The 23,798-nt window shown below is 41.2% G+C and overlaps 1 protein-coding gene across 2 annotated transcripts in view; it reads left to right on the top strand.

Moving 5' to 3' along the window:
- Window positions 1–23,798, top strand: part of LOC139746154 (acyl-coenzyme A diphosphatase FITM2-like) — a 52,948-nt gene that overhangs the window by 12,824 nt on the left and 16,326 nt on the right. For both annotated transcript variants that reach the window (XM_071657032.1, XM_071657023.1), the window contains 2 exons: window positions 1,107–1,180; window positions 6,726–6,934. In XM_071657032.1, the coding sequence (XP_071513133.1) occupies window positions 1,144–1,180; window positions 6,726–6,934 (246 nt within the window). In that variant the 5' untranslated portion in view covers window positions 1,107–1,143. The remainder of the gene's footprint in view (window positions 1–1,106; window positions 1,181–6,725; window positions 6,935–23,798) is intronic.

The following is a 23,798-nucleotide window of genomic DNA, read 5'->3' on the forward strand; positions in this document are numbered from 1 at the left end:
ACCACACTGCTCTTCCCCAATCTGATGCTCTGTACATGCCTTCACCCTCTCAATCAATACCCACCCATATAATTTGCCAGGAATACTCAACAAACTTATACCTCTGTAATTTGAGCACTCACTCTTATCCCCTTTGCCTTTGTACAATGGCACTATGCACGCATTCCGCCAATCCTCAGGCACCTCACCATGAGTCATACATACATTAAATAACCTTACCAACCAGTCAACCATACAGTCACCCCCTTTTTTAATAAATTCCACTGCAATACCATCCAAACCTGCTGCCTTGCCGGCTTTCATCTTCCGCAAAGCTTTCACTACCTCTTCTCTGTTTACCAAATCATTTTCCCTAACCCTCGCACTTTGCACACCACCTCAACCAAAACACCCTATATCTGCCACTCTATCATCAAACACATTCAACAATATATGCTGTTAAAATCTGGTTTAGTTATGTTTTTCAAAATTAACCAGAACCTAGAATTTTACTATCCTAAATCTCTCATGAGTACTGGATGAAATGTATTATCTTAACAATTAACTATAGTGGTCAAGATTTTCATGAAACCTCTGGTTTTTGTACATCATGCATAACAGATAGGGAATGGCTGTCAGGAAATGAGGTTGCTGTATTGCCTATTCCTGGTGTTACCGCATTTAAAGTGGGAAACAGCAAACACTTACAAGTAGAAAATAAATTCAGTTTGTACCATTGGAATCTTGAGATGAAAAAATTATGCTATTCTCACAGACTACATACAGAAGTTAGTCAGATATCCAGGGCATTTCACACTTTCCTTAGCAGTTGGTTACAGAGAGGAAGCAGGAAACTTCAGAAAAATTCAGCATCTGAATTCTCAAGATGTAGGGAATCCTTTAATGTTTGAATCTCTTCAGTTTAAGAATTCATGTTTTTCAAACTGCACTGTACATACTGTAAGAAATACTGTAGTGGTGCTTCTTCATTATAAACACTTTCGTGAAATACATTCTGGTACAGTGAGTGTAGCTGAATAATTGTTAGATATAGCTTAGCATTACAATGATGATTACTTATATTGATTGTGATATCTATTCACTCGTTTATTGATTTTTCCTTTCAGTTCTATCACAGGCAGGAAACCTATAAGAGATGGGAAAATGTGCAGCCCAGATACCATAGTTGTACAGGATATAGGTATGTACTAGAGTGGGTTAGCTGTAAGATTTATTGTTTACATACAGGCAAATTACTCTCATCACTCTCGCATCACAGTCTCTATTCCATCTCGTACACTTCCATGGACACTTTCATATTGCAGTAAAGACATGATGCTGATTGCAGTCTTCTTTATTGATAGATGTCTTAAGCTTTGCAGAGAATGATGTGGCATAACCAAGTGTTTTGTAGGAAATGACACATATAAACTTTTTCTAAAGATTCCAGTGTCCTCTCAGGTGGTTTGGTAAGATACTTTGAATTGTTACTTGGACTTCCATTCTTCAGAAGGTCCTATGAATGTCGGCCCTTGTACAGAGTATAGAAGACCTATTGTATCAATTTGTAAGCATTTGGTTTCATGGTTTTTTCATCTCTCAGAGTGGCCAGAGGCTGAATTTTGGAATGCTAATTCTGATGGACAATACTGTGGCTGTCCACTGCCTGTTAGACAAACTTATTATACTTTGTCGCTGTCTCCTGCGTTAGCGAGGTAGCGCAAGGAAACAGATGAAAGAATGGCCCAACCCACCCACATATGAATATGTATATATGTATATGTCTGTGTATGTATAAGTATGTATATGTTGAGGTGAATGGGTATGTATATGTGCATGTGTGGGCGTTTATGTATATACATGCGTATGTGGGTTAGTTGGGCCATTCTTTCGTCTGTTTCCTTGCTTTACCTCATTAACGCAGGTGACAACGACTAAGTAGAATAAAAATGATAAAGATAGATCGTGTAATAAAAAAAGATTGTCTCAAATACTTTCACAATCAGAGATTTAGAGAGTGCCTAAGATGTCCCCCTTGAACTCGATTCATAACCAGTCATTGTAGAAAACTTTTCAGTCTTCTTTGAAGAATTTAATGTTTCAGAAGTGACCAGCTTTATATTTAAAGTTCTTCTTTAGCCTTTATTATGATAAAGTCAAGGCTAGCAACACTATTGCCTCTTAAAAGAGTACCCATTAAGAACCCCTGCCTTTGGGTTTTATCATTAATCTGACAGTTCCTGTTTGATGCAAACATACTTTGGTCATTCTTTTGAGGAGTCTGGTTTGTTCTCCCACAACCACAACAGCCCAAGTGGGAGCTTTCAAAGTTTTAGACCTATCACAATCTGGTAATTTCTTGTAGAGGTTTAGATCCCCACCCTGTTCTTATGAAACTTGTCCTTGGAACCTTAGGCTTTGAGAGAAAGTTTGTGAATTACATGCTATGTAGCCAGAAGATCTTGTCTTTGATGACATTCTCTTATGGTTAAAGGTAACCCATACCCCATTTGTTTCTAGGCATGAAAATATTAGATTTAGAAATAGCCCTGTTGTCATCCACTCCTGGGAGATTTCATCAGGCGTGCATGATGCCTTATGTCCTCTTGATTCTCTTAGGGAAGTATTGGACTTCGCCAGTGATTACTAATGGGATCATTTATTTTCACATCCTGATCTTTGAGATTTCTCTCAGCAAGAAATATCTGTGCAAGAATTAAGAAACTTTTTTGGCTTGACTTAGGCCTTATACTAGAATCTATGATGTGAGAAAGATGTGCTCTTTCATATCCTTCCTTGAATCCTTTCATTGGAGGAAAGCTAAATTGAGCACCTGACCTAGTCCGTGTATATCACTACAACACTACAAACACCATTTAAGCATATCCCAAAACCCTTCATGTTCATCTTGCATCTATCATAAAGAAGACACTTACCAGTCAGTTGCTCTGCATTCTTTGCATGTATATACACACATGATATCTCAACACTCTGTGACCTTTGGTCCTGACTGGTGGATGTGGCCAGCTTCTTTAGTGCTGCATGTCTTTATAAGGATAAATGAGATGACAGTTACTTTGAATAACTTTATCCCTAAATTTATAGCACCTTCCACTAGACCTTTTTCTAAACTTTTCCTTACACTTTCTCGTGATCCATAAATGCCACACACATTTCACTCTGTTTCTCCAGGCATCTCAGGCTCAGGGTCTTCAAAGTAAAGCAGACATATGGGCCACACATCCTTTACTTAACCAGAAGTTGCACTTATCCTTTCCAGTCAGAGATTCTGTGCATGCCATTACCCTCTTATCACCACTCTTCTACACCTTGCGAAGTATATTCAGAAGACTTAAACCTCTGTGGTTCAATTGTTCAATTTCACCCCTTTGCCTTTATATAAGGGCATGATACATGTATTCTTCCTATCATTAGGCACCTTACCTTAGGCCATTCTGTTTATGAATAGCCTAACCAGTCAGAAACAGTCACCTTTTTTCTTGAGAAATTCAACTGCAAGTCCATCCACTCATGCCACTCTGCTATATTTTATCTTATGCAAGACTTTCACTACCTCCTCACAGTTTGCCATACATTCTCTGAGAATTCTTCACTCCATGTGTCAGCTGGTGACAGACAAACCACACCTACTGCCATTTCATTTAACACATTCAACAGTCCCTCAGAACACTCGCATGATCTCCCTTTCATCCTCTTCTTTGGCTGTAACCACTTTCCATCTACTCCTCATTGTTGCTCCCATTTGTTGTCCTGTTCTCCTAACTACTTTGATGGGTAAAAGATTATCTTAATGGAAGGGAGCATAGGCTTAATGTCAGGGGAACCCTCTCAGAATGGGTTAAGGTTATCAGTGGGTCTGTTCTAGGACCATTGCTCTTCTTGATCCATGTAAGTGACTTGCCGTAAGGATTTGACTCCTACCTGAATATGCTCAGTGATGATACCAAAGCCATGAGGGAGGTAAAGAGATAGTAGGATTGGAACCAATTACAAGTGAATCTAGACAGTCTCTAGAGTTGGTCTGGTACATGAGTGATGAAATTCATCTCAAGTAGATACAAGATAATGAGATTGGGATACAGTACATGAAGGCCTCATAATGAATATTATGTAGCAGGAAATAAGCTGCAGGAATGTGTGTATGTGTGTGGGACTTGGGAGTCAGCGTTTTTCCTGACTTGTTGCCAAAGTCCCACATTAGGAGAGTAATAAGTCAAATAGAGTGGCTGTTGGCAAATATTAGAGTAGCATTTAAGCATATGGATGAGGAAGTATTCAACACGATGTTTTCATCTTAAATTAAGCTGAAACTAAATTATGCTTCTCAAGTTTGGTCACTCTGCTTACAGAAGCATAAAAACTAGAGAAGGCATAGAGGAGGAGTACAGTGAAAAAATCATAGTGATTAGTAAAATGAAAAGAGAGGAAGTCCTGAAAGCCTGAGTAGGTAGCAGTTGGTAGGTAGCCACTGACCAGGGAGGTATATTAATGGTACTATCCACCTGGGTATCATGATGATTAGTGACAGCTGTATAGTGAGCCAGCAGTATAGTGATTTTCAGGTTGCATCCTCTAACCCAGTTAGCTATCTTTTCTTTCTTCCTCACCTGCATATGGACTGCTGGCATTATGTTCACAGACATACAATCTCTCCTTGTTGCACATAACACTTGGAAACATTCAGCTCGCACATTCTTAACTCTAGATTTTCCTGCAGTGAGCACTGTGCACTAGCCCTTCCTTTTAGCAAAATGTTAGGAGCAATAGGCAGGAACATTAGGTAAAAGTAGTTGGCCGGAACATTAGGTAGACACCATAGTATTCAGTTGGAACAATATGTAGGAGCTTATGAAACATTGTGCTAGAGTTGCCCTCTGCCAGTGGCCTGTTAAGGGGAAGAGTGGTACTGGATTTCACCTGTTGTGGAGACTGCTGTGGCTACCCCCTTGAGGGAGTTTCTGGAGGGAACTGGTGCCAGAGAAATAGATAGATAGAAGGTGAAAGCCTTGTACAAGATGAAGTGTGGCAGAGTGCAGATAGACAAAAGTGGATGGAAATGCAGTTCAGTTAACAAAGAATGGGAGTGAAAATGCTGTTGATTGGTTAATCAGTCTTTTCAGTATTTGTGTGTCCCAAGATGAAATACCTGTGGACAGTTGAAATGTATGTATAGTGTCCATTGTAAAGGTAAGGAGAACAAAAATGGATGTTAACATAACAGAAGTATAATCCTTTTGAGTATACCTAATAAGTGGTAGTTGAGAGTGTGATGGCAAAGAAAATATGACTGGGTAGGAGCAGTGTGGATTCAGGAAAGGTGGAGTTGTGAACCAGGTATGAGTGGATCTGCACTCTGCTGGGGCTGGTGGGATATAGGATGTGAATCAGTTGCTGTTGAGAGATGACATGACTTTGATTAGCAGACTCCTGAGAGATGCTCCTGAAGTTGGTGTCAGAGTTTGGGAGAATGTGTAAAAGTGGAAGAAAGAAGTCAAGAGACAATATGAACAAAAGTGAGGTAATGAGGTGTAACTTGGCTATGAGAGTGGAAGAGTTGATTTGTAAGTTTGAATTTGGAGGGCTTGGGAAGATAGAGTTTTTTAGAGACCAGGAAGTGGATATGTCAGCAGATGTAACCTTGGGGGTTAAAGTGACACAAGGATGAAGGAAGGGTCTAAGGTTTTATATACATTAAGGAGCTTGTGGAAGGAGAGGACAATATTGTAAGGGTAAAGATAGGCATGTTTGAAGATCTAGCAGTCTTGATGGTGTTGTTTGAATATAAGTTTTGGATATTAAACATAAAAGAAAGAGAGAGCTTGGATTATTGGAAACTTAATGCCCGGGGACATTAGTTTTGTGTCAGAGATATATCCAGTGCAAATGCAGAGAGAGATGTGGAGGTAGGGCAGTCTGATTTAGAGAGTCAACCAGGATTGTTGAAATGATTCAGAGACATGGAGAGAATGGATGAAGAAGGGCTGACTAAGGAGATCTATGTCTGAAGAGGAGGGTAGATCTAGAAGGAAATAGGGGGAGTGAGGGGGGTTTCTAGGTACAGGAGCATGAATTTTCAGAATGATGAGAGGTTTGTTTCGAAAAGAATACATTAGGTCTGTGTGATATACGGAGAGCATCATGCTGTCAGTTGGTTGAATCAGGGCATGTCAAGATAAACCATTAAGTAATCTGTGGGGCTTGACTGTGAATGGTAGGCTGTGCTTTTAGTACATTATATATATGACAGCTAGAGTGAAAGTGTGCAAATTAAGCCATAATTCTAAGGTGGGAATGCAGTTCGGTATAGGAAAAAAGATCCATGAGGATGAACTCGTAGAATTATATCCCTTATGTTGGACTTTTGAATCACCCCTAAAATCCCCTGATTTTTGTAGAGGTGCTGTTCCCTGTGAGGATGGGGTAGCAACGGGAATGGATGAAGGCAAGCATGAATATGTACATGTGTATATATTTTTATGTCTGTGTATGTTTATGTATATGTGCATATATGGGCATTTATGTGTATATATATGTGTATATGAGTAGGTGGGCCATTCTTCATCTGTTTCCTGGCGCTACCTCACTGACACAGGAAACAGCGATTGTGTATAGTAAAATTAATAATATATTAGTAAGCCTGGAAGGGACTTGGATTGTTATTGGATGTTATGTTGCAAAATCTTGTCTTACATAAGCAATTGTTTTTATAAACTTTTCCATTACAGAAACACCTGTTGAAGAAAAGAAAAAGCAGTTACCTGGATCATCAGTGTGGGAAACTTTCTTTAGCTGGGGTGTTTACTACTTGCACATTAACCCAGTGATGAAGATAATCTATTATATCATCACCTTACTCATATTCTCATTGATGAAAGAGTCAATGGATATACCACATTTTGAGATCCTGACTGGTAAACAAAGTGTTTTAAATAAGGTGAGCTCAACATAATGATGTGTGTGTTGTTGCTGTGTGTATTTTTTCATATAGATAGGGGACGTACATCAGTTCTGAAATTTTTGATGACATTAAAGTCTCTCTCTCTCTCTCTCTCTCTCTCTCTCTCTCTCTCTCTCTCTCTCTCTCTCTCTCTCTCTCTCTCTCTCTCTCTCTCTCTCTCTCTCAACATCTAAACAGGATGCCCAGTTTCTTAGAGGCTGACTTACCTATTCCTATAATGTGGGGTTTCCAAGAAAGAGTGGATGTTATAGTAATACCAAGTATTTTCATTAAGTCAAGAGGTGGAATTATAGAACCATCAAAGGAGAGCCGAGAGGTGAATAGAAACTGGATCTTGGAGGCATTAAACTTAACAAGATTTTGTCTACCCCATTGAGATATCTTGTCCAAGTCTTGAGTTTATCGAGGAAGCTGTGCCAAGATGAGGTGCAGATCAAATGAGTGAAGAGGGAGCAGAGTTGAAGGATGTGGATGAATACAGTGTTGATTCTTCAGCATATGAGTGCATTGGATTATTTGTGGAGAAGAAATTGTTGAAAAAAAGGAGAATAAGTGCATGAGACAGGACAGAACCTTGAAGGATATTGCTGTTGATGGAGAAAGGTGGAAGGGGGGGAGAGAGAGAGAGAGAGAGAGAGAGAGAGAGAGAGAGAGAGAGAGAGAGAGAGAGAGAGAGAGAGAGAGCTGATCCATCAACAACCACAAAGATAGATTCTCCAGAGAGGAAGCTAGATATGAAGGAACAAAGTGAGGTAGGAAAGCCAAAAAGGGGAGCTTAGAGGTGAGACCCCTATGCCACACCTGTCAGAAGCCTTAGATATGTCAAGGGCAACTACACTTGACTCCCCAAAATCTTTCAGGGATGATGACCAGACATTAGTAAGATAGGAAAGAATATCGTTAGTGGATCTCACCTTACGGAAGCCATACTAGTGATCAGAGAAGACTGTGATTTTCAAGGTGTTTAAGGATATGGGAGCTGAGGAGGGATTCAAAGACTTGTACATATCCTTTATATGTACATGTCTTGTTTTCGTATCCATTTTCTGTTTTCTACTTAGTGAAGTAGCATCAGGAACAAATGTAGAAGGGCCTCATTTGCTCAGATCCTTTTTTATCTGTCATGTGTAATGCACAGAAACCAGAGCCAAACCCCATAAACCTCTCAGTGATTTGACCTTGACTGCTTCATATGCCCTAGTCTATCTATCTATCTATCTATATCTCTGAAGCCTGTTCCCTCCATGAACTCCCATCAAGGGATGGCCATGGCAAAAAAGCCTCCACTTATCCTTGTCTTTATGTGCCTCTGTCGCATACAGCATTCCATGCATTCTTCCACTATTTCTCTCCCTACTGTATTCCTCCACTCTGCCCATATCACAGGTTGTCTTCCACTCATACCAATCCCTTTAATTGTACTGTCATACACTCTCCTTGTAAACTCCCAGTCTTGCATTCTTTCCACATGCCCAAACCACCTCAAAGTATTATGTTTCACCCATTCTACCTCTTGGCAATTCACTTCCTTTGCATTTCCTGCCATACCACATCTCTCATACACCATTTCATTTTTTATCATTCCATCTAGTTACATCTCATGCTCTTCACTCATATAGCTCATTTCCACGGCCTGGATTCTTGACCTCATTGTCTCATTCCATGTCCATGTTTTGGCTGCATAGGTTAGGGTTGTGAGGACTGTGCTGTCCCGTAATCCTCTCTTCACTTCCATACTTACGCTACCCTTCATTATTCTGTTAAGGAACCCAATGACTCTTTTACCCTGTACTGCTCTCTCCCTTATCTCTCCTTCCATATCACCACACGAACCCAATTTTCTCACCTCTTCCAGTCTTTTTACTCCATATTCAAAGCACAGTTTCATACACTTTCTTCTTTCACTCAGTATGGTTTTACAAAATCTGTACTTTCACTCTTTACTTTCAAACACCATTACTTTACTATTACTTGCATTTACCTTCAATTACCTGCTCTTTCACACATCATAAAACAAACAACCTTCTGCAACTCCTTTTCACTCTCAGCAAACAACACAATATTATCCATGAATAGGCTTGCCGCTAGCTATCATATATCACTGCCACACTCCATCTCTGGACCCATTTTCCCTAGTTTTGTTTTCATCTCTCATCACTCCATTCATTTTTTTTTTTTTTTTTTTTTTTTTTTAATACTTTGTCGCTGTCTCCCGCGTTTGCGAGGTAGCGCAAGGAAACAGACGAAAGAAATGGCCCAACCCCCCCCCCCATACACATGTACATACACACGTCCACACACGCAAATATACATACCTACACAGCTTTCCATGGTTTACCCCAGACGCTTCACATGCCTTGCTTCAATCCACTGACAGCACGTCAACCCCTGTATACCACATGACTCCAATTCACTCTATTTCTTGCCCTCCTTTCACCCTCCTGCATGTTCAGGCCCCGATCACACAAAATCTTTTTCACTCCATCTTTCCACCTCCAATTTGGTCTACCTCTTCTCCTCGTTCCCTCCACCTCCGACACATATATCCTCTTGGTCAATCTCTCCTCACTCATTCTCTCCATGTGCCCAAACCATTTCAAAACACCCTCTTCTGCTCTCTCAACCACGCTCTTTTTATTTCCACACATCTCTCTTACCCTTACGTTACTTACTCGATCAAACCACCTCACACCACACATTGTCCTCAAACATCTCATTTCCAGCACATCCATCCTCCTGCGCACATCTCTATCCATAGCCCACGCCTCGCAACCATACAACATTGTTGGAACCACTATTCCCTCAAACATACCCATTTTTGCTTTCCGAGATAATGTTCTCGACTTCCACACATTTTTCAAGGCTCCCAAAATTTTCGCCCCCTCCCCCACCCTATGATCCACTTCCGCTTCCATGGTTCCATCCGCTGACAGATCCACTCCCAGATATCTAAAACACTTCACTTCCTCCAGTTTTTCTCCATTCAAACTCACCTCCCAATTGACTTGACCCTCACCCCTACTGTACCTAATAACCTTGCTCTTATTCACATTTATTCTCAACTTTCTTCTTCCACACACTTTACCAAACTCAGTCACCAGCTTCTGCAGTTTCTCACATGAATCAGCCACCAGCGCTGTATCATCAGCGAACAACAACTGACTCACTTCCCAAGCTCTCTCATCCCCAACAGACTTCATACTTGCCCCTCTTTCCAGGACTCTTGCATTTACCTCCCTTACAACCCCATCCATAAACAAATTAAACAACCATGGAGACATCACACACCCCTGCCGCAAACCTACATTCACTGAGAACCAATCACTTTCCTCTCTTCCTACACGTACACATGCCTTACATCCTCGATAAAAACTTTTCACTGCTTCTAACAACTTGCCTCCCACACCATATATTCTTAATACCTTCCACAGAGCATCTCTATCAACTCTATCATATGCCTTCTCCAGATCCATAAATGCTACATACAAATCCATTTGCTTTTCTAAGTATTTCTCACATACATTCTTCAAAGCAAACACCTGATCCACACATCCTCTACCACTTCTGAAACCGCACTGCTCTTCCCCAATCTGATGCTCTGTACATGCCTTCACCCTCTCAATCAATACCCTCCCATATAATTTACCAGGAATACTCAACAAACTTATACCTCTGTAATTTGAGCACTCACTCTTATCCCCTTTGCCTTTGTACAATGGCACTATGCACGCATTCCACCAATCCTCAGGCACCTCACCATGAGTCATACATACATTAAATAACCTTACCAACCAGTCAACCATTCATATATATATTAAAATGCCATGGTGACATTACACAGGCCTGCTTTACACCTACATGTATCTCAAAACTTTTGCTCAGCTCTCCATCCACTCGTACACATGCATTTGCTCATCTATAGAAGGCTTTCACACCATCCAATAGTTGTCCTGTACCATATATCCTTAACACATCCCATAAAGCATTCCACTCGACTCTGTCATACGCTTTCTCCAGATCCATAAAAGCTGCATACAACTTCTTACCTTTCACTGAATACTTTTCTACTGTGATCTTTACTTCAAAGATGTGATCCACACATCCCTTACTTTTCCTGAAACCCCCTTGCTCTTCACTTATTCTGCTGTCAGGCACTTCCATCTGTTATACGCTTTCTCCAGATCAATAAAAGCTGCATACAACTTCTTACCTTTCACTGAATACTTTTCTACTGTGATCTTTACTTCAAAGATGTGATCCACACATCCCTTACTTTTCGTGAAACCCCCTTGCTCTTCACTTATTCTGCTTTCAGGCACTTCCATCACTCTGTCGGTTTATATTCTTGCATACTTTTTTCCTGGTATAGTTAACAGATTTCTTTCCCTATTATTGCCACACACATCCTGAGAACCTTTCCCTTTTATTAAAGGAACGATAATTGCTCTCACCCAGTCCTCAGGCACAACCTTCTGTTTCCGTTTTAGATTTCATATAAGAAGCATCCACTTTATCACACTTTGCCCTCCATACTTCAGCATTTCAGCCATAAACCCATCCACTCCAGGTGCCTTTCCTACCTTCAGTTTCATTATCGCCATTCTTACCTCCCCTTTTGCTATAGGCCCTTGCACGTGTTTTCTCTTCCTTCCATCCTCCATACCCATGCATGTAATGACTGCTGCTTCCCCTTCTCCCACATTCATCATTTCTTCAAAATTCTTTTTCCATTTTCCTTTCACTTGTCCTTTTTGATGCAGCACATTCCCTTCCTTGCTTCTCACACCAAAATTTCCACTTTCACATCCATTTATTTCCTTTTTCACCTTCTTCCAGTGTAGTTTATCATCCCGAAACTTTCTACTCAACTTCCTTCCAGAATCTTCATCTACTCTTTCTTTGCTTTCCTCAATCAGCTTCTTGATATTCTGCTTACATATTTTGTATTCTTCCCTCCTTTGCAGAACTTCATATGGTACATTCCTATCGAGCAATCTACCATATGCCTTTTTGTTTTTTTTAATCTTCCACAGCATCTCTAATGTCTTCTGTCCACCATACATTGCCCTTTTCATTCCTGTATCTTACTACCCTGTATCCATCCACTGATTCTACAGCCTTTAGTAGTATTTCTCTAAACATTTTATGCATGTCATTCACACTTGACTGCATTCCTACATTCACTGCACATCTCAACACTTTTATAACCAACAGTCCCTCATTTGGATGCTTGTCAATCAGTACATAATCTTAATCCAGTAATGTATACTGACCCTTAGCCCCACTCTTTCGTATATATTCATGAATTTTCATTCTTTTTAATCAGTCATTTTTCAGCACACCACTTGCCAAGCTGTTCACGATTTTCATTTACACAAGGTACTCCATGCCCTCCAATTATACCCTCATCTACCACATTACCCATTTATGTATAAGCCTTCCACTACTAATACTTGATCCCTAGCAGTTAGCAGGCAACCACCAACTAGGGAGGTATATTACCAGTACTACCTGCCTGGGTATTGGAAAGGATAGTGACAGCTGCATCGTGAGTCAGCACCTCAGTGACTGTCAAGTTGCAGTCCTTTGACTCAGATAAATGTGTTTTCTTTCTGCCTCTCTCACATGTGAACTGCTGGCATTCTGTCCACAAACACATTCTCTCCCTGTCATTTATAACACTTAACAACACTTAAGTCACACATTCTTCATAACTTTAGATTTTCCTGCAGTGAGCTCTGTGTGCTATCCCTACCTTTTGGCAAAATGGTAGAAGCAGTAGATAGAAGTATTAGGTAGGAACATTCGACAGATGCATTAGGTATAAGCTGTAGATAGAAGTAGTAGGTATGAGCATTAACTGAGAGTATTAGGTGAAGTAGTATGTTGGAACATTAATTAAGAACATTAGGGAGGCACATCAGGTAGAAGTAGTTGGTACCAATATTAGTTAGGAGCCTCTGAAAACACTGCACTAGAGTTGCACTTTGGAAGTGGCCAGTTCAGGATGAGGCATTAAAGACTAAGAAGCATCACTGGAGTTTATCAGTTATGGAGATTTGTTTACTGTAGTGACCCCCTTGAGGGAGTTCCCAAAGGGAACAGGTGCCAGAGAGATAGATTTTTTTTTTTTTTTTTTTCACTGTCTCCCGCGTTTGCGAGGTAGCGCAAGGAAACAGACGAAAGAAATGGCCCAACCCATCCCCATACACATGTATATACATACACGTCCACACACGCAAATATACATACCTACACAGCTTTCCATGGTTTACCCCAGATGCTTCACATGCCCTGATTCAATCCACTGACAGCACGTCAACCCCAGTATACCACATCGATCCAATTTACTCTATTCCTTGCCCTCCTTTCACCCTCCTGCATGTTCAGGCCCCGATCACTCAAAATCTTTTTCACTCCATCTTTCCACCTCCAATTTGGTCTCCCACTTCTCCTCGTTCCCTCCACCTCCGACACATATATCCTCTTGGTCAATCTTTCTTCACTCATTCTCTCCATGTGCCCAAACCATTTCAAAACACCCTCTTCTGCTCTCTCAACCATGCTCTTTTTATTTCCACACATCTCTCTTACCCTTACATTACTTACTCGATCAAACCACCTCACACCACACATTGTCCTCAAACATCTCATTTCCAGCACATCCACCCTCCTGCGCACAACTCTATCCATAGCCCACGCCTCGCAACCATACAACATTGTCTCATTTCCAGCACATCCACCCTCCTGCGCACAACTCTATCCATAGCCCACGCCTCGCAACCATACAACATTGTTGGAACCACTATTCCTTCAAACATACCCATTTTTGCTTTCCGAGATAATGTTCTCGACTTCCACACATTCTTCAAGACCCCCAGAATTTTCGCCCCCTCTCCCACCCTATGATCCACTTCCGCTTCCATGGTTCCATCCGCTGCCAGATCCACTCCCAGATATCTAAAACACTTTACTTCCTCCAGTTTTTCTCCATTCAAACTTACCTCCCAATTGACTTGACCCTCAACCCTACTGTACCTAATAACCTTGCTCTTATTCACATTTACTCTTAACTTTCTTCTTCCACACACTTTACCGAACTCCGTCACCAGCTTCTGCAGTTTCTCACATGAATCAGCCACCAGCGCTGTATCATCAGCGAACAACAACTGACTCACTTCCCAAGCTCTCTCATCCCCAACAGACTTCATACTTGCCCCTCTTTCCAAAACTCTTGCATTTACCTCCCTAACAACCCCATCCATAAACAAATTAAACAACCATGGAGACATCACACACCCCTGCCGCAAACCTACATTCACTGAGAACCAATCACTTTCCTCTCTTCCTACACGTACACATGCCTTACATCCTCGATAAAAACTTTTCACTGCTTCTAACAACTTGCCTCCCACACCATATATTCTTAATACCTTCCACAGAGCATCTCTATCAACTCTATCATATGCCTTCTCCAGATCCATAAATGCTACATACAAATCCATTTGCTTTTCTAAGTATTTCTCACATACATTCTTCAAAGCAAACACCTGATCCACACATCCTCTACCACTTCTGAAACCACACTGCTCTTCCCCAATCTGATGCTCTGTACATGCCTTCACCCTCTCAATCAATACCCTCCCATATAATTTACCAGGAATACTCAACAAACTTATACCTCTGTAATTTGAGCACTCACTCTTATCCCCTTTGCCTTTGTACAATGGCACTATGCACGCATTCCGCCAATCCTCAGGCACCTCACCATGAGTCACACATACATTAAATAACCTTACCAACCAGTCAACAATACAGTCACCCCCTTTTTTAATAAATTCCACTGCAATACCATCCAAACCTGCTGCCTTGCCGGCTTTCATCTTCCACAAAGCTTTCACTACCTCTTCTCTGATTACCAAATCATTTTCCCTAACCCTCTCACTTTGCACACCACCTCGACCAAAACACCCTATATCTGCCACTCTATCATCAAACACATTCAACAAACCTTCAAAATACTCACTCCATCTCCTTCTCACATCACCACTACTTGTTATCACCTCCCCATTTGCGCCCTTCACTGAAGTTCCCATTTGCTCCCTTGTCTTACGCACTTTATTTACCTCCTTCCAGAACATCTTTTTATTCTCCCTAAAATTTAATGATACTCTCTCACCCCAACTCTCATTTGCCCTTTTTTTCACCTCTTGCACCTTTCTCTTGACCTCCTGTCTCTTTCTTTTATACATCTCCCACTCAATTGCAGATTATATCAAAATTGCTGATGCACTTTTTCAACTAATTGAGAGGAGCATTTTTGTGATTATGTGGAATAAGAAAGAAATGAAGGGGTGTATGAGAGTTCTGATATGGCAGGGAATACATTGTGGTCAGCACCTGATGCGAGTTCCCAGAGGGAGTGGGCATCAGATATATAGATCGACAGATGGACTCTTTCTCTTTTAGCTCCTCCCAAAAGAGCTGCATTTCTCCCCCCTCTCCTCTCACTTTTAGGTGTAGATACGCTGACAGTCACCCATCACATAGTAATCTGTTGTCATTCTCAATCACATTAGTCTTAAAAGTCACTTCCATCCACTCTATAACACATTCCCCCAAGCCCTATTACAGTAGAAGTGCCTCCTACCCCTTCCTTTACTCTTCTCTGACTCTATCCCAGGCTTTCCCCCGTGGACATCCCCAAACTGTTTTTCTCCTTCCCTTTAAACTTAGTTTCACTCAGAGCCAGAGGATCCAAGTTCGTCATCCCAAACATGATATCTCTCCCTTCCTCTCAATGTGGTTATATCCATATACATTCAGATACCCCGGCCGAAACCTTAGTGGAGCACTCCAAACTTTGCTCCTTCTTCCATTTACACTTTTAGATTTGGGAATTCAAGGAGGGGAGGTGTTTCCATCTCTCCATCCCCCACCCTTTTTAGTCACCTTTTACAACACGTAGAAAGTATGTAGGTAGTATTCATTTTCCCCATCCCTAGATATAGGGGTCTTTTGGAGCTTATGATATATGCAGATGAAATGTGTGTGTGTAAAAGTGAAATGATCATAAGAGTACTGGTAATTAAAAATGGTTGGTAAGAAGGTGGATAGTAATATAAGAGTGTAGTATGAAAACAGGAAAATGTTTAGATGTAAAACATGAGCAGAATGATTGAAAAAGAAGTCAGGAAAATTATATTAGTTTACCAGAAATTTTTTGACACAAAGTGCTGTCTTAGCAGGACTTAAATCTGCATGGAAAATATACAAACCATGCACAGTACTTTGATCTAAATCATCCATATTCCCCATCATCTAGAGTCCCATTAAAGAACCTAACAAAAACTTTATCAACCTACACATTTTTACTGAGGCCATTTCTTAACATGTAGGGAAAATGAAAGCCAATTGACACTGATCTTGAAAGGCTTACAAGTGAAGTTTGAAAAACATGGTAATCTAAGATACCTAGTTGTTATACCTCATAACAAGAATTAACATTTTGCTTTGGGCTAGCTTGTATCCCTAAACTTCTTGTAAATGTATAGCATCAATGCATTTATTCCATTATGGGCTTTTCCATGACAGAGATGAAGGCTCCCTAACTATGGAAACCATATATCTTTTAACTTAGAAATGACCCTGCACATGACGAGGGCCAGCAGATCTGCCACATGCTAATAATTACTTTTTTTTTCATCATTAAATTTTAGGGAGAATAAAAAGATGTTCGGGAAGGAGGTAAATAAAGTGCGTAAGACAAGGGAGCAAATGGGAACTTCAGTGAAGGGCGCAAATGGGGAGGTGATAACAAGTAGTGGTGATGTGAGAAGGAGATGGAGTGAGTATTTTGAAGGTTTGTTGAATGTGTTTGATGATAGAGTGGCAGATATAGGGTGTTTTGGTCGAGGTGGTGTGCAAAGTGAGAGGGTTAGGGAAGATGATTTGGTAAACAGAGAAGAGGTAGTAAAAGCTTTGCGGAAGATGAAAGCCGGCAAGGCAGCAGGTTTGGATGGTATTGCAGTGGAATTTATTAAAAAAGGGGGTGACTGTATTGTTGACTGGTTGGTAAGGTTATTTAATGTATGTATGACTCATGGTGAGGTGCCTGAGGATTGGCGGAATGCGTGCATAGTGCCATTGTACAAAGGCAAAGGGGATAAGAGTGAGTGCTCAAATTACAGAGGTATAAGTTTGTTGAGTATTCCTGGTAAATTATATGGGAGGATATTGATTGAGAGGGTGAAGGCATGTACAGAGCATCAGATTGGGGAAGAGCAGTGTGGTTTCAGAAGTGGTAGAGGATGTGTGGATCAGGTGTTTGCTTTGAAGAATGTATGTGAGAAATACTTAGAAAAGCAAATGGATTTGTATGTAGTATTTATGGATCTGGAGAAGGCATATGATAGAGTTGATAGAGATGCTCTGTGGAAGGTATTAAGAATATATGGTGTGGGAGGCAAGTTGTTAGAAGCAGTGAAAAGTTTTTATCGAGGATGTAAGGCATGTGTACGTGTAGGAAGAGAGGAAAGTGAGTGGTTCTCAGTGAATGTAGGTTTGCGGCAGGGGTGTGTGATGTCTCCAGGGTTGTTTAATTTGTTTATGGATGGGGTTGTTAGGGAGGTGAATGCAAGAGTTTTGGAAAGAGGGGCAAGTATGAAGTCTGTTGGGGATGAGAGAGCTTGGGAAGTGAGTCAGTTGTTGTTCGCTGATGATATAGCGCTGGTGGCTGATTCATGTGAGAAACTGCAGAAGCTGGTGACTGAGTTTGGTAAAATGTGTGAAAGAAGAAAGTTTAAGAGTAAATGTGAATAAGAGCAAGGTTATTAGGTACAGTAGGGTTAAGGGTCAAGTAAATTGGGAGATAAGTTTGAATGGAGAAAAACTGGAGGAAGTGAAGTGTTTTAGATATCTGGGAGTGGATCTGGCAGCAGATGGAACCATGGAAGCGGAAGTGGATCATAGGGTGGGGGAGGGGGCGAAAATTCTGGGAGCCTTGAAGAATGTGTGGAAGTCGAGAACATTATCTCGGAAAGCAAAAATGGGTATGTTTGAAGGAATAGTGGTTCCAACAATGTTGTATGGTTGCGAGACGTGGGCTATGGATAGAATTGTGCGCAGGAGGATGGATGTGCTGGAAATGAGATGTTTGAGGACAATGTGTGGTGTGAGGTGGTTTGATCGAGTGAGTAACGTAAGGGTAAGAGAGATGTGTGGAAATAAAAAGAGCGTGGTTGAGAGAGCAGAAGAGGGTGTTTTGAAGTGGTTTGGGCACATGGAGAGGATGAGTGAGGAAAGATTGACCAAGAGGATATATGTGTCGGAGGTGGAGGGAACAAGGAGAAGAGGGAGACCAAATTGGAGGTGGAAAGATGGAGTGAAAAAGATTTTGTGTGATCGGGGCCTGAGCATGCAGGAGGGTGAAAGGAGGGCAAGGAATAGAGTGAATTGGAGCGATGTGGTATACCGGGGCTGACGTGTATGGGGGGGGGTTGGGCCATTTCTTTCGTCTGTTTCCTTGCGCTACCTCGCAAACGCGGGAGACAGCGACAAAGTATAATAAAAAAATAAAAAAGAATAATATATATATATATATATATATATATATATATATATATATATATATATATATATATATATACACACACACACACAATGGAAAAAGGTGAGAACAATGGAAGTAAGAGGAGTGGGGGAGGAATGGGATGTATTTAGGGAATCAGTGATGGATTGCGCAAAAGATGCTTGTGGCATGAGAAGAGTGGGAGGTGGGTTGATTAGAAAGGGTAGTGAGTGGTGGGATGAAGAAGTAAGAGTATTAGTGAAAGAGAAGAGAGAGGCATTTGGACGATTTTTGCAGGGAAAAAATGCAATTGAGTGGGAGATGTATAAAAGAAGGAGACAGGAGGTCAAGAAAAAGGTGCAAGAGTTGAAAAAGAGGGCAAATGAGAGTTGGGGTGAGAGAGTATCATTAAATTTTAGGGAGAATAAAAAGATGTTCTGGAAGGAGGTAAATAAAGTGCGTAAGACAAGTGAGCAAATGGGAACTTCAGTGAAGGGCGCAAATGGGGAGGTGATAACAAGTAGTGGTGATGTGAGAAGGAGATGGAGTGGGTATTTTGAAGGTTTGTTGAATGTGTTTGCTGATAGAGTGGCAGATATAGGGTGTTTTGGTCGAGGTGGTGTGCAAAGTGAGAGGGTTAGGGAAAATGATTTGGTAATCAGAGAAGAGGTAGTGAAAGCTTTGCGGAAGATGAAAGCCGGCAAGGCAGCAGGTTTGGATGGTATTGCAGTGGAATTTATTAAAAAAGGGGGTGACTGTATTATTGACTGGTTGGTAAGGTTATTTAATGTGTATGTATGTCTCATGGTGAGGTGCCTGAGGATTGGCGGAATGCGTGCATAGTGCCATTGTACAAAGGCAAAGGGGATAAGAGTGAGTGCTCAAATTACAGAGGTTTAAGTTTGTTGAGTATTCCTGGTAAATTATATGGGAGGGTATTGATTGAGAGGGTGAAGGCATGTACAGAGCATCAGATTGGGGAAGAGCAGTGTGGTTTCAGAAGTGGTAGAGGATGTGTGGATCAGGTGTTTGCTTTGAAAAATGTATGTGAGAAATACTTAGAAAAGCAAAGGGATTTGTCTGTAGCATTTATGGATCTGGAGAAGGCATATGATAGAGTTGATAGAGATGCTCTGTGGAAGGTATTAAGAATATATGGTGTGGGAGGCAAGTTGTTAGAAGCAGTGAAAAGTTTTTATCGAGGATGTAAGGCATGTGTACGTGTAGGAAGAGAGTAAAGTGATTGGTTCTCAGTGAATGTAGGTTTGCGGCAGGGGTGTGTGATGTCTCCATGGTTGTTTAATTTGTTTATGGATGGGGTTGTTAGGGAGGTGAATCCAAGAGTTTTGGAAAGAGGGGCAAGTATGAAGTCTGTTGTGGATGAGAGAGCTTGGGAAGTGAGTCAGTTGTTGTTCACTGATGATACAGCGCTGGTGGCTGATTCATGTGAGAAACTGCAGAAGCTGGTGACTGAGTTTGGTAAAGTGTGTGAAAGAAGAAAGTTTAAGAGTAAATGTGAATAAGAGCAAGGTTATTAGGTACAGTAGGGTTAAGGGTCAAGTAAATTGGGAGATAAGTTAGAATGGAGAAAAACTGGAGGAAGTAAAGTGTTTTAGATATCTGGGAGTGGATCTGGCAGCGGATGGAACCATGGAAGCGGAAGTGGATCATAGGGTGGGGGAGGGGGCGAAAATCCTGTGAGCCTTGAAGAATGTGTGGAAGTCGAGAACATTCTCTCGGAAAGCAAAAATGGGTATGTTTGAAGGAATAGTGGTCCCAACAATGTTGTATGGTTGCGAGGCGTGGGCTATGGATAGAGTTGTGCGCAGGAGGATGGATGTGCTGGAAATGAGATGTTTGAGGACAGTGTGTGGTGTGAGGTGGTTTGATCGAGTAAGTAACGTAAGGGTAAGAGAGATGTGTGGAAATAAAAAGAGCGTGGTTGAGAGAGCAGAAGAGGGTGTTTTGAAATGGTTTGGGCACATGGAGAGAATGAGTGAGGAAAGATTGACCAAGAGAATATATGTGTCGGAGGTGGAGGGAACGAGAAGTGGGAGACCAAATTCGAGGTGGAAAGATGGAGTGAAAAAGATTTTGTGTGATCAGGGCCTGAACATGCAGGAGGGTGAAAGGAGGGCAAGGAATAGAGTGAATTGGATCGATGTGCTGTCAGTAGATTGAATCAGGGCATGTGAAGCGTCTGGGGTAAACCATGGAAAGCTGTGTAGGTATGTATATTTGCATATGTGGACGTATGTATATACATGTGTATGGGGGTGGGTTGGGCCATTTCTTTCGCCTGTTTCCTTGCGCTACCTCGCAAACGCGGGAGACAGCGACAAAGCAACAAAAAAAAAAAAAAAAAAATTTGAAAAAGTCCTCAGTGCAGATCAAAGACACCAATAAGATCCTATTTCATATATCAGTAACTCACTATCTCCACACCTGCTTTAGTGACTTTCAAATATACTCCCTTGTTCAGTCATCAGACTTCTATATTTGGTTTTATCTTACCCATATTCTCTTAGAGTACATGTATTTGATAAGCAACCATTTCAGTATACACTCGACATGCCTGTACCATGTCACTGCTCCTTTCACGTGGTTGCCACAATCATTGCTGTTAACATAATTTTGCTATTGATGCTTTCCAAATTGTCTTCTTGCTGGTTCTCTTATCCTTTTATTTGCTTTGTCATTATACTTACAATGATTACAGCTTTTTTTAATTACTTTCAGTCTTTTTGAATTTCTTTTAGAGGAGGCACTGGAGTCTACCTATTATGCCAAAGGTTGAAAGAGATGAGCCTCAATGATTGAGAATGATGATGCTGAATGTGAATGGGATGACTGGTGAGAGTAAAAGGAGGGAGATTGTGGATAGGTTTGAAAGTTGTAGCACAGATGTGCTAGGGACTGGGAAAGCCCATATCCTTGGGCAGGTTGTTTGGAGTGAAAATGGAGATGATGAATACAAGTTATGGGAGGGCATGGAAAGAGGTGTAGTATGGATGGGAATGAGTGAAAATTATCAGGGAAGAGGAAAAGAAGGATGTGCAATTCCGCTATCACTAAGAGTATACTGAGATGTTACAGAGCTTGGCTGAAATGGATCAAGAATAGTGTGAGTGAAAGACTGTACAAGGTAAGGATGTAATGAAGTTTTTCTGGAAAAATTTGAATGACTGTATAAACAGTTTTCAGAATGAGAGAAAAGTGGTCTTATTGGGTGATATGAATGCAAAAGTGGGATGTGATCAAATTGGTGAGATAATTGGTAAATGAGGAGTGTCTGGAGTAAATGAGAATGGAAGCTGTCTTGTAGATGTTTGTACTGAGAGAGGTTTATTCCTTGTAAACACCATTTTTCAGTGCCAGATGATCCACAGATGTACATGGTTGAGGGATGATGGAAAAGAAGACCAAAAGGCTTTAATTGACTATGTGTCAGTGGGTGAAAGATTGAGAAAGGTTATGCTGGATGCCAGAGCCATGAGAGGATTCTTTGGAGACGACCATTTCACAGTTCTTGTGGGGATGAGGATCAGGGAGAAGTGGAGGTATGGTGTAAGGAAGAATGGAAAGAGGAGATGAATCAGGAAAAATGCAGGGAGGAGCATAGAAGGGAGGTGACTGAAGGATTAGATGGAAGTGCAGTGAATGTAGGAGTGCAGTTATGTGTGAATGAGGTGTTAGAAATGTTTAGAGAAATACTATTAAAGGTTGTAGAATCAGTAGTTGAATACAAGGTAGTGAGATACAGGAATAAAAAGGGCAAGGCATGATGGACAGAAGAGATTAGAAATGCTGTGGAAGAGAAGAAAAAGGCATATGGTAGATTGCTCAATAGGAATGTACCAGTGGAAGTTCAGCAGAGGAGGAGGGAAGAATACAAAATATGCAAGGGGAATGTTAAGAAGCTGGTAGAGGAAAGTAAAGAAAGAGTAGATGAAGATTTTGGAAGAAAATTTAAGTGGATAATAAGAAATGGTACTTGAAGGAGGTGAAAAAGGAAATAGATGGATGTAAGAGAGGAAATGTTGATGAGGGGTAAGGAAGGAGAATTGCTGAATCAGGAGGAAGTGAAAGGAAGATAGAAAGAGTATTTTGAAAAACTGATGAATGTGAGAGAAGGGGAAGCAGCAGTTGTTACATGCATGGGTATGGAGGATAGAAGGAGGAGGATACAAGCACAGGGACCTATAGCAAAGAGTTAGTTAAGAAGGGCAATAATGAGGCTGAAGGTAGGAAAGGCACCTAGAGTGGATGGGATTATGGCTGAAAAGCTGAAGTATAGAGTAGAAAGTGTGATAAAGTGGATGCATCTTGTATGTAATTCAGCATGAAAATGGAAAGTTGCACTGAGGATTGGGTGAAAGCTATTGTTGTTCCTTTATTCAAAGGCAAAGGTTCTAAGGATGTATGTATTGGTTATAAGGGAATAAGTCTGTTAAATATTTTTTTTTATTTTAACAGACAAAAGAGTGGCCCAACCCACCCACATGCTCATGCACATACATAAAAGCCCAAACACACACACACATATACATACCAGTACATTTCAACGAATACACACATATACACATGCATACTCAGACATATACATATCTTTCTTTCATACTATTCACCACTTCCTGTGCCAGCGAGGTAGCGCTAAGAACAGAGGACTGGGCCTTTGAGGGAACATCCCCACCTGCCCCCTTCTCTGTTCCTTCTTTTGGGAAAAAAAAAAATGGGAGGGGAGGATTTCCAGCCCCCTGCTTCCTCCCCTTTTAGTCACCTTCTATGACACACATGCATATGTACACATGCATATGTCTGTGTACGCACACACATGTATACGTTGAAATGTATATGTGCACGTGAACGTGCATGCATACACGTGTGTGTGGGTGGGTTGGGCCATTCTTTCATCTGTCTCCCCGCGCCATGTCACCAACTCTGTTCCTTGCAAGCCTTTCACCCTCCTGTATGTTCAGGCCCCAATCACTCAAAATCTTTTTCACTCCATCCTTCCACCTCCAATTTGGTCTCCCAAATATACATATAAGCACATACATATTCATACTTGCTTCCTTCATCCATTCCCGACGCCACCGTGCCACACATGAAACAGCACCCCCTTCCCCCCATGCACCCGCAAGGTAGCGTTAGGAAAAGACAACAAAGGCCACATTCATTCACACTCAGTCTCTAGCTGTCATGTGTAATGCAGTGAAACCACAGCTCCCTTTTCACATCCAGGCCCCACAAAACTTTCCATGATTTACC

The sequence above is a fragment of the Panulirus ornatus genome, chromosome 4 (assembly GCF_036320965.1).
Source record: "Panulirus ornatus isolate Po-2019 chromosome 4, ASM3632096v1, whole genome shotgun sequence".
Lineage (NCBI taxonomy): Eukaryota > Metazoa > Arthropoda > Malacostraca > Decapoda > Palinuridae > Panulirus > Panulirus ornatus.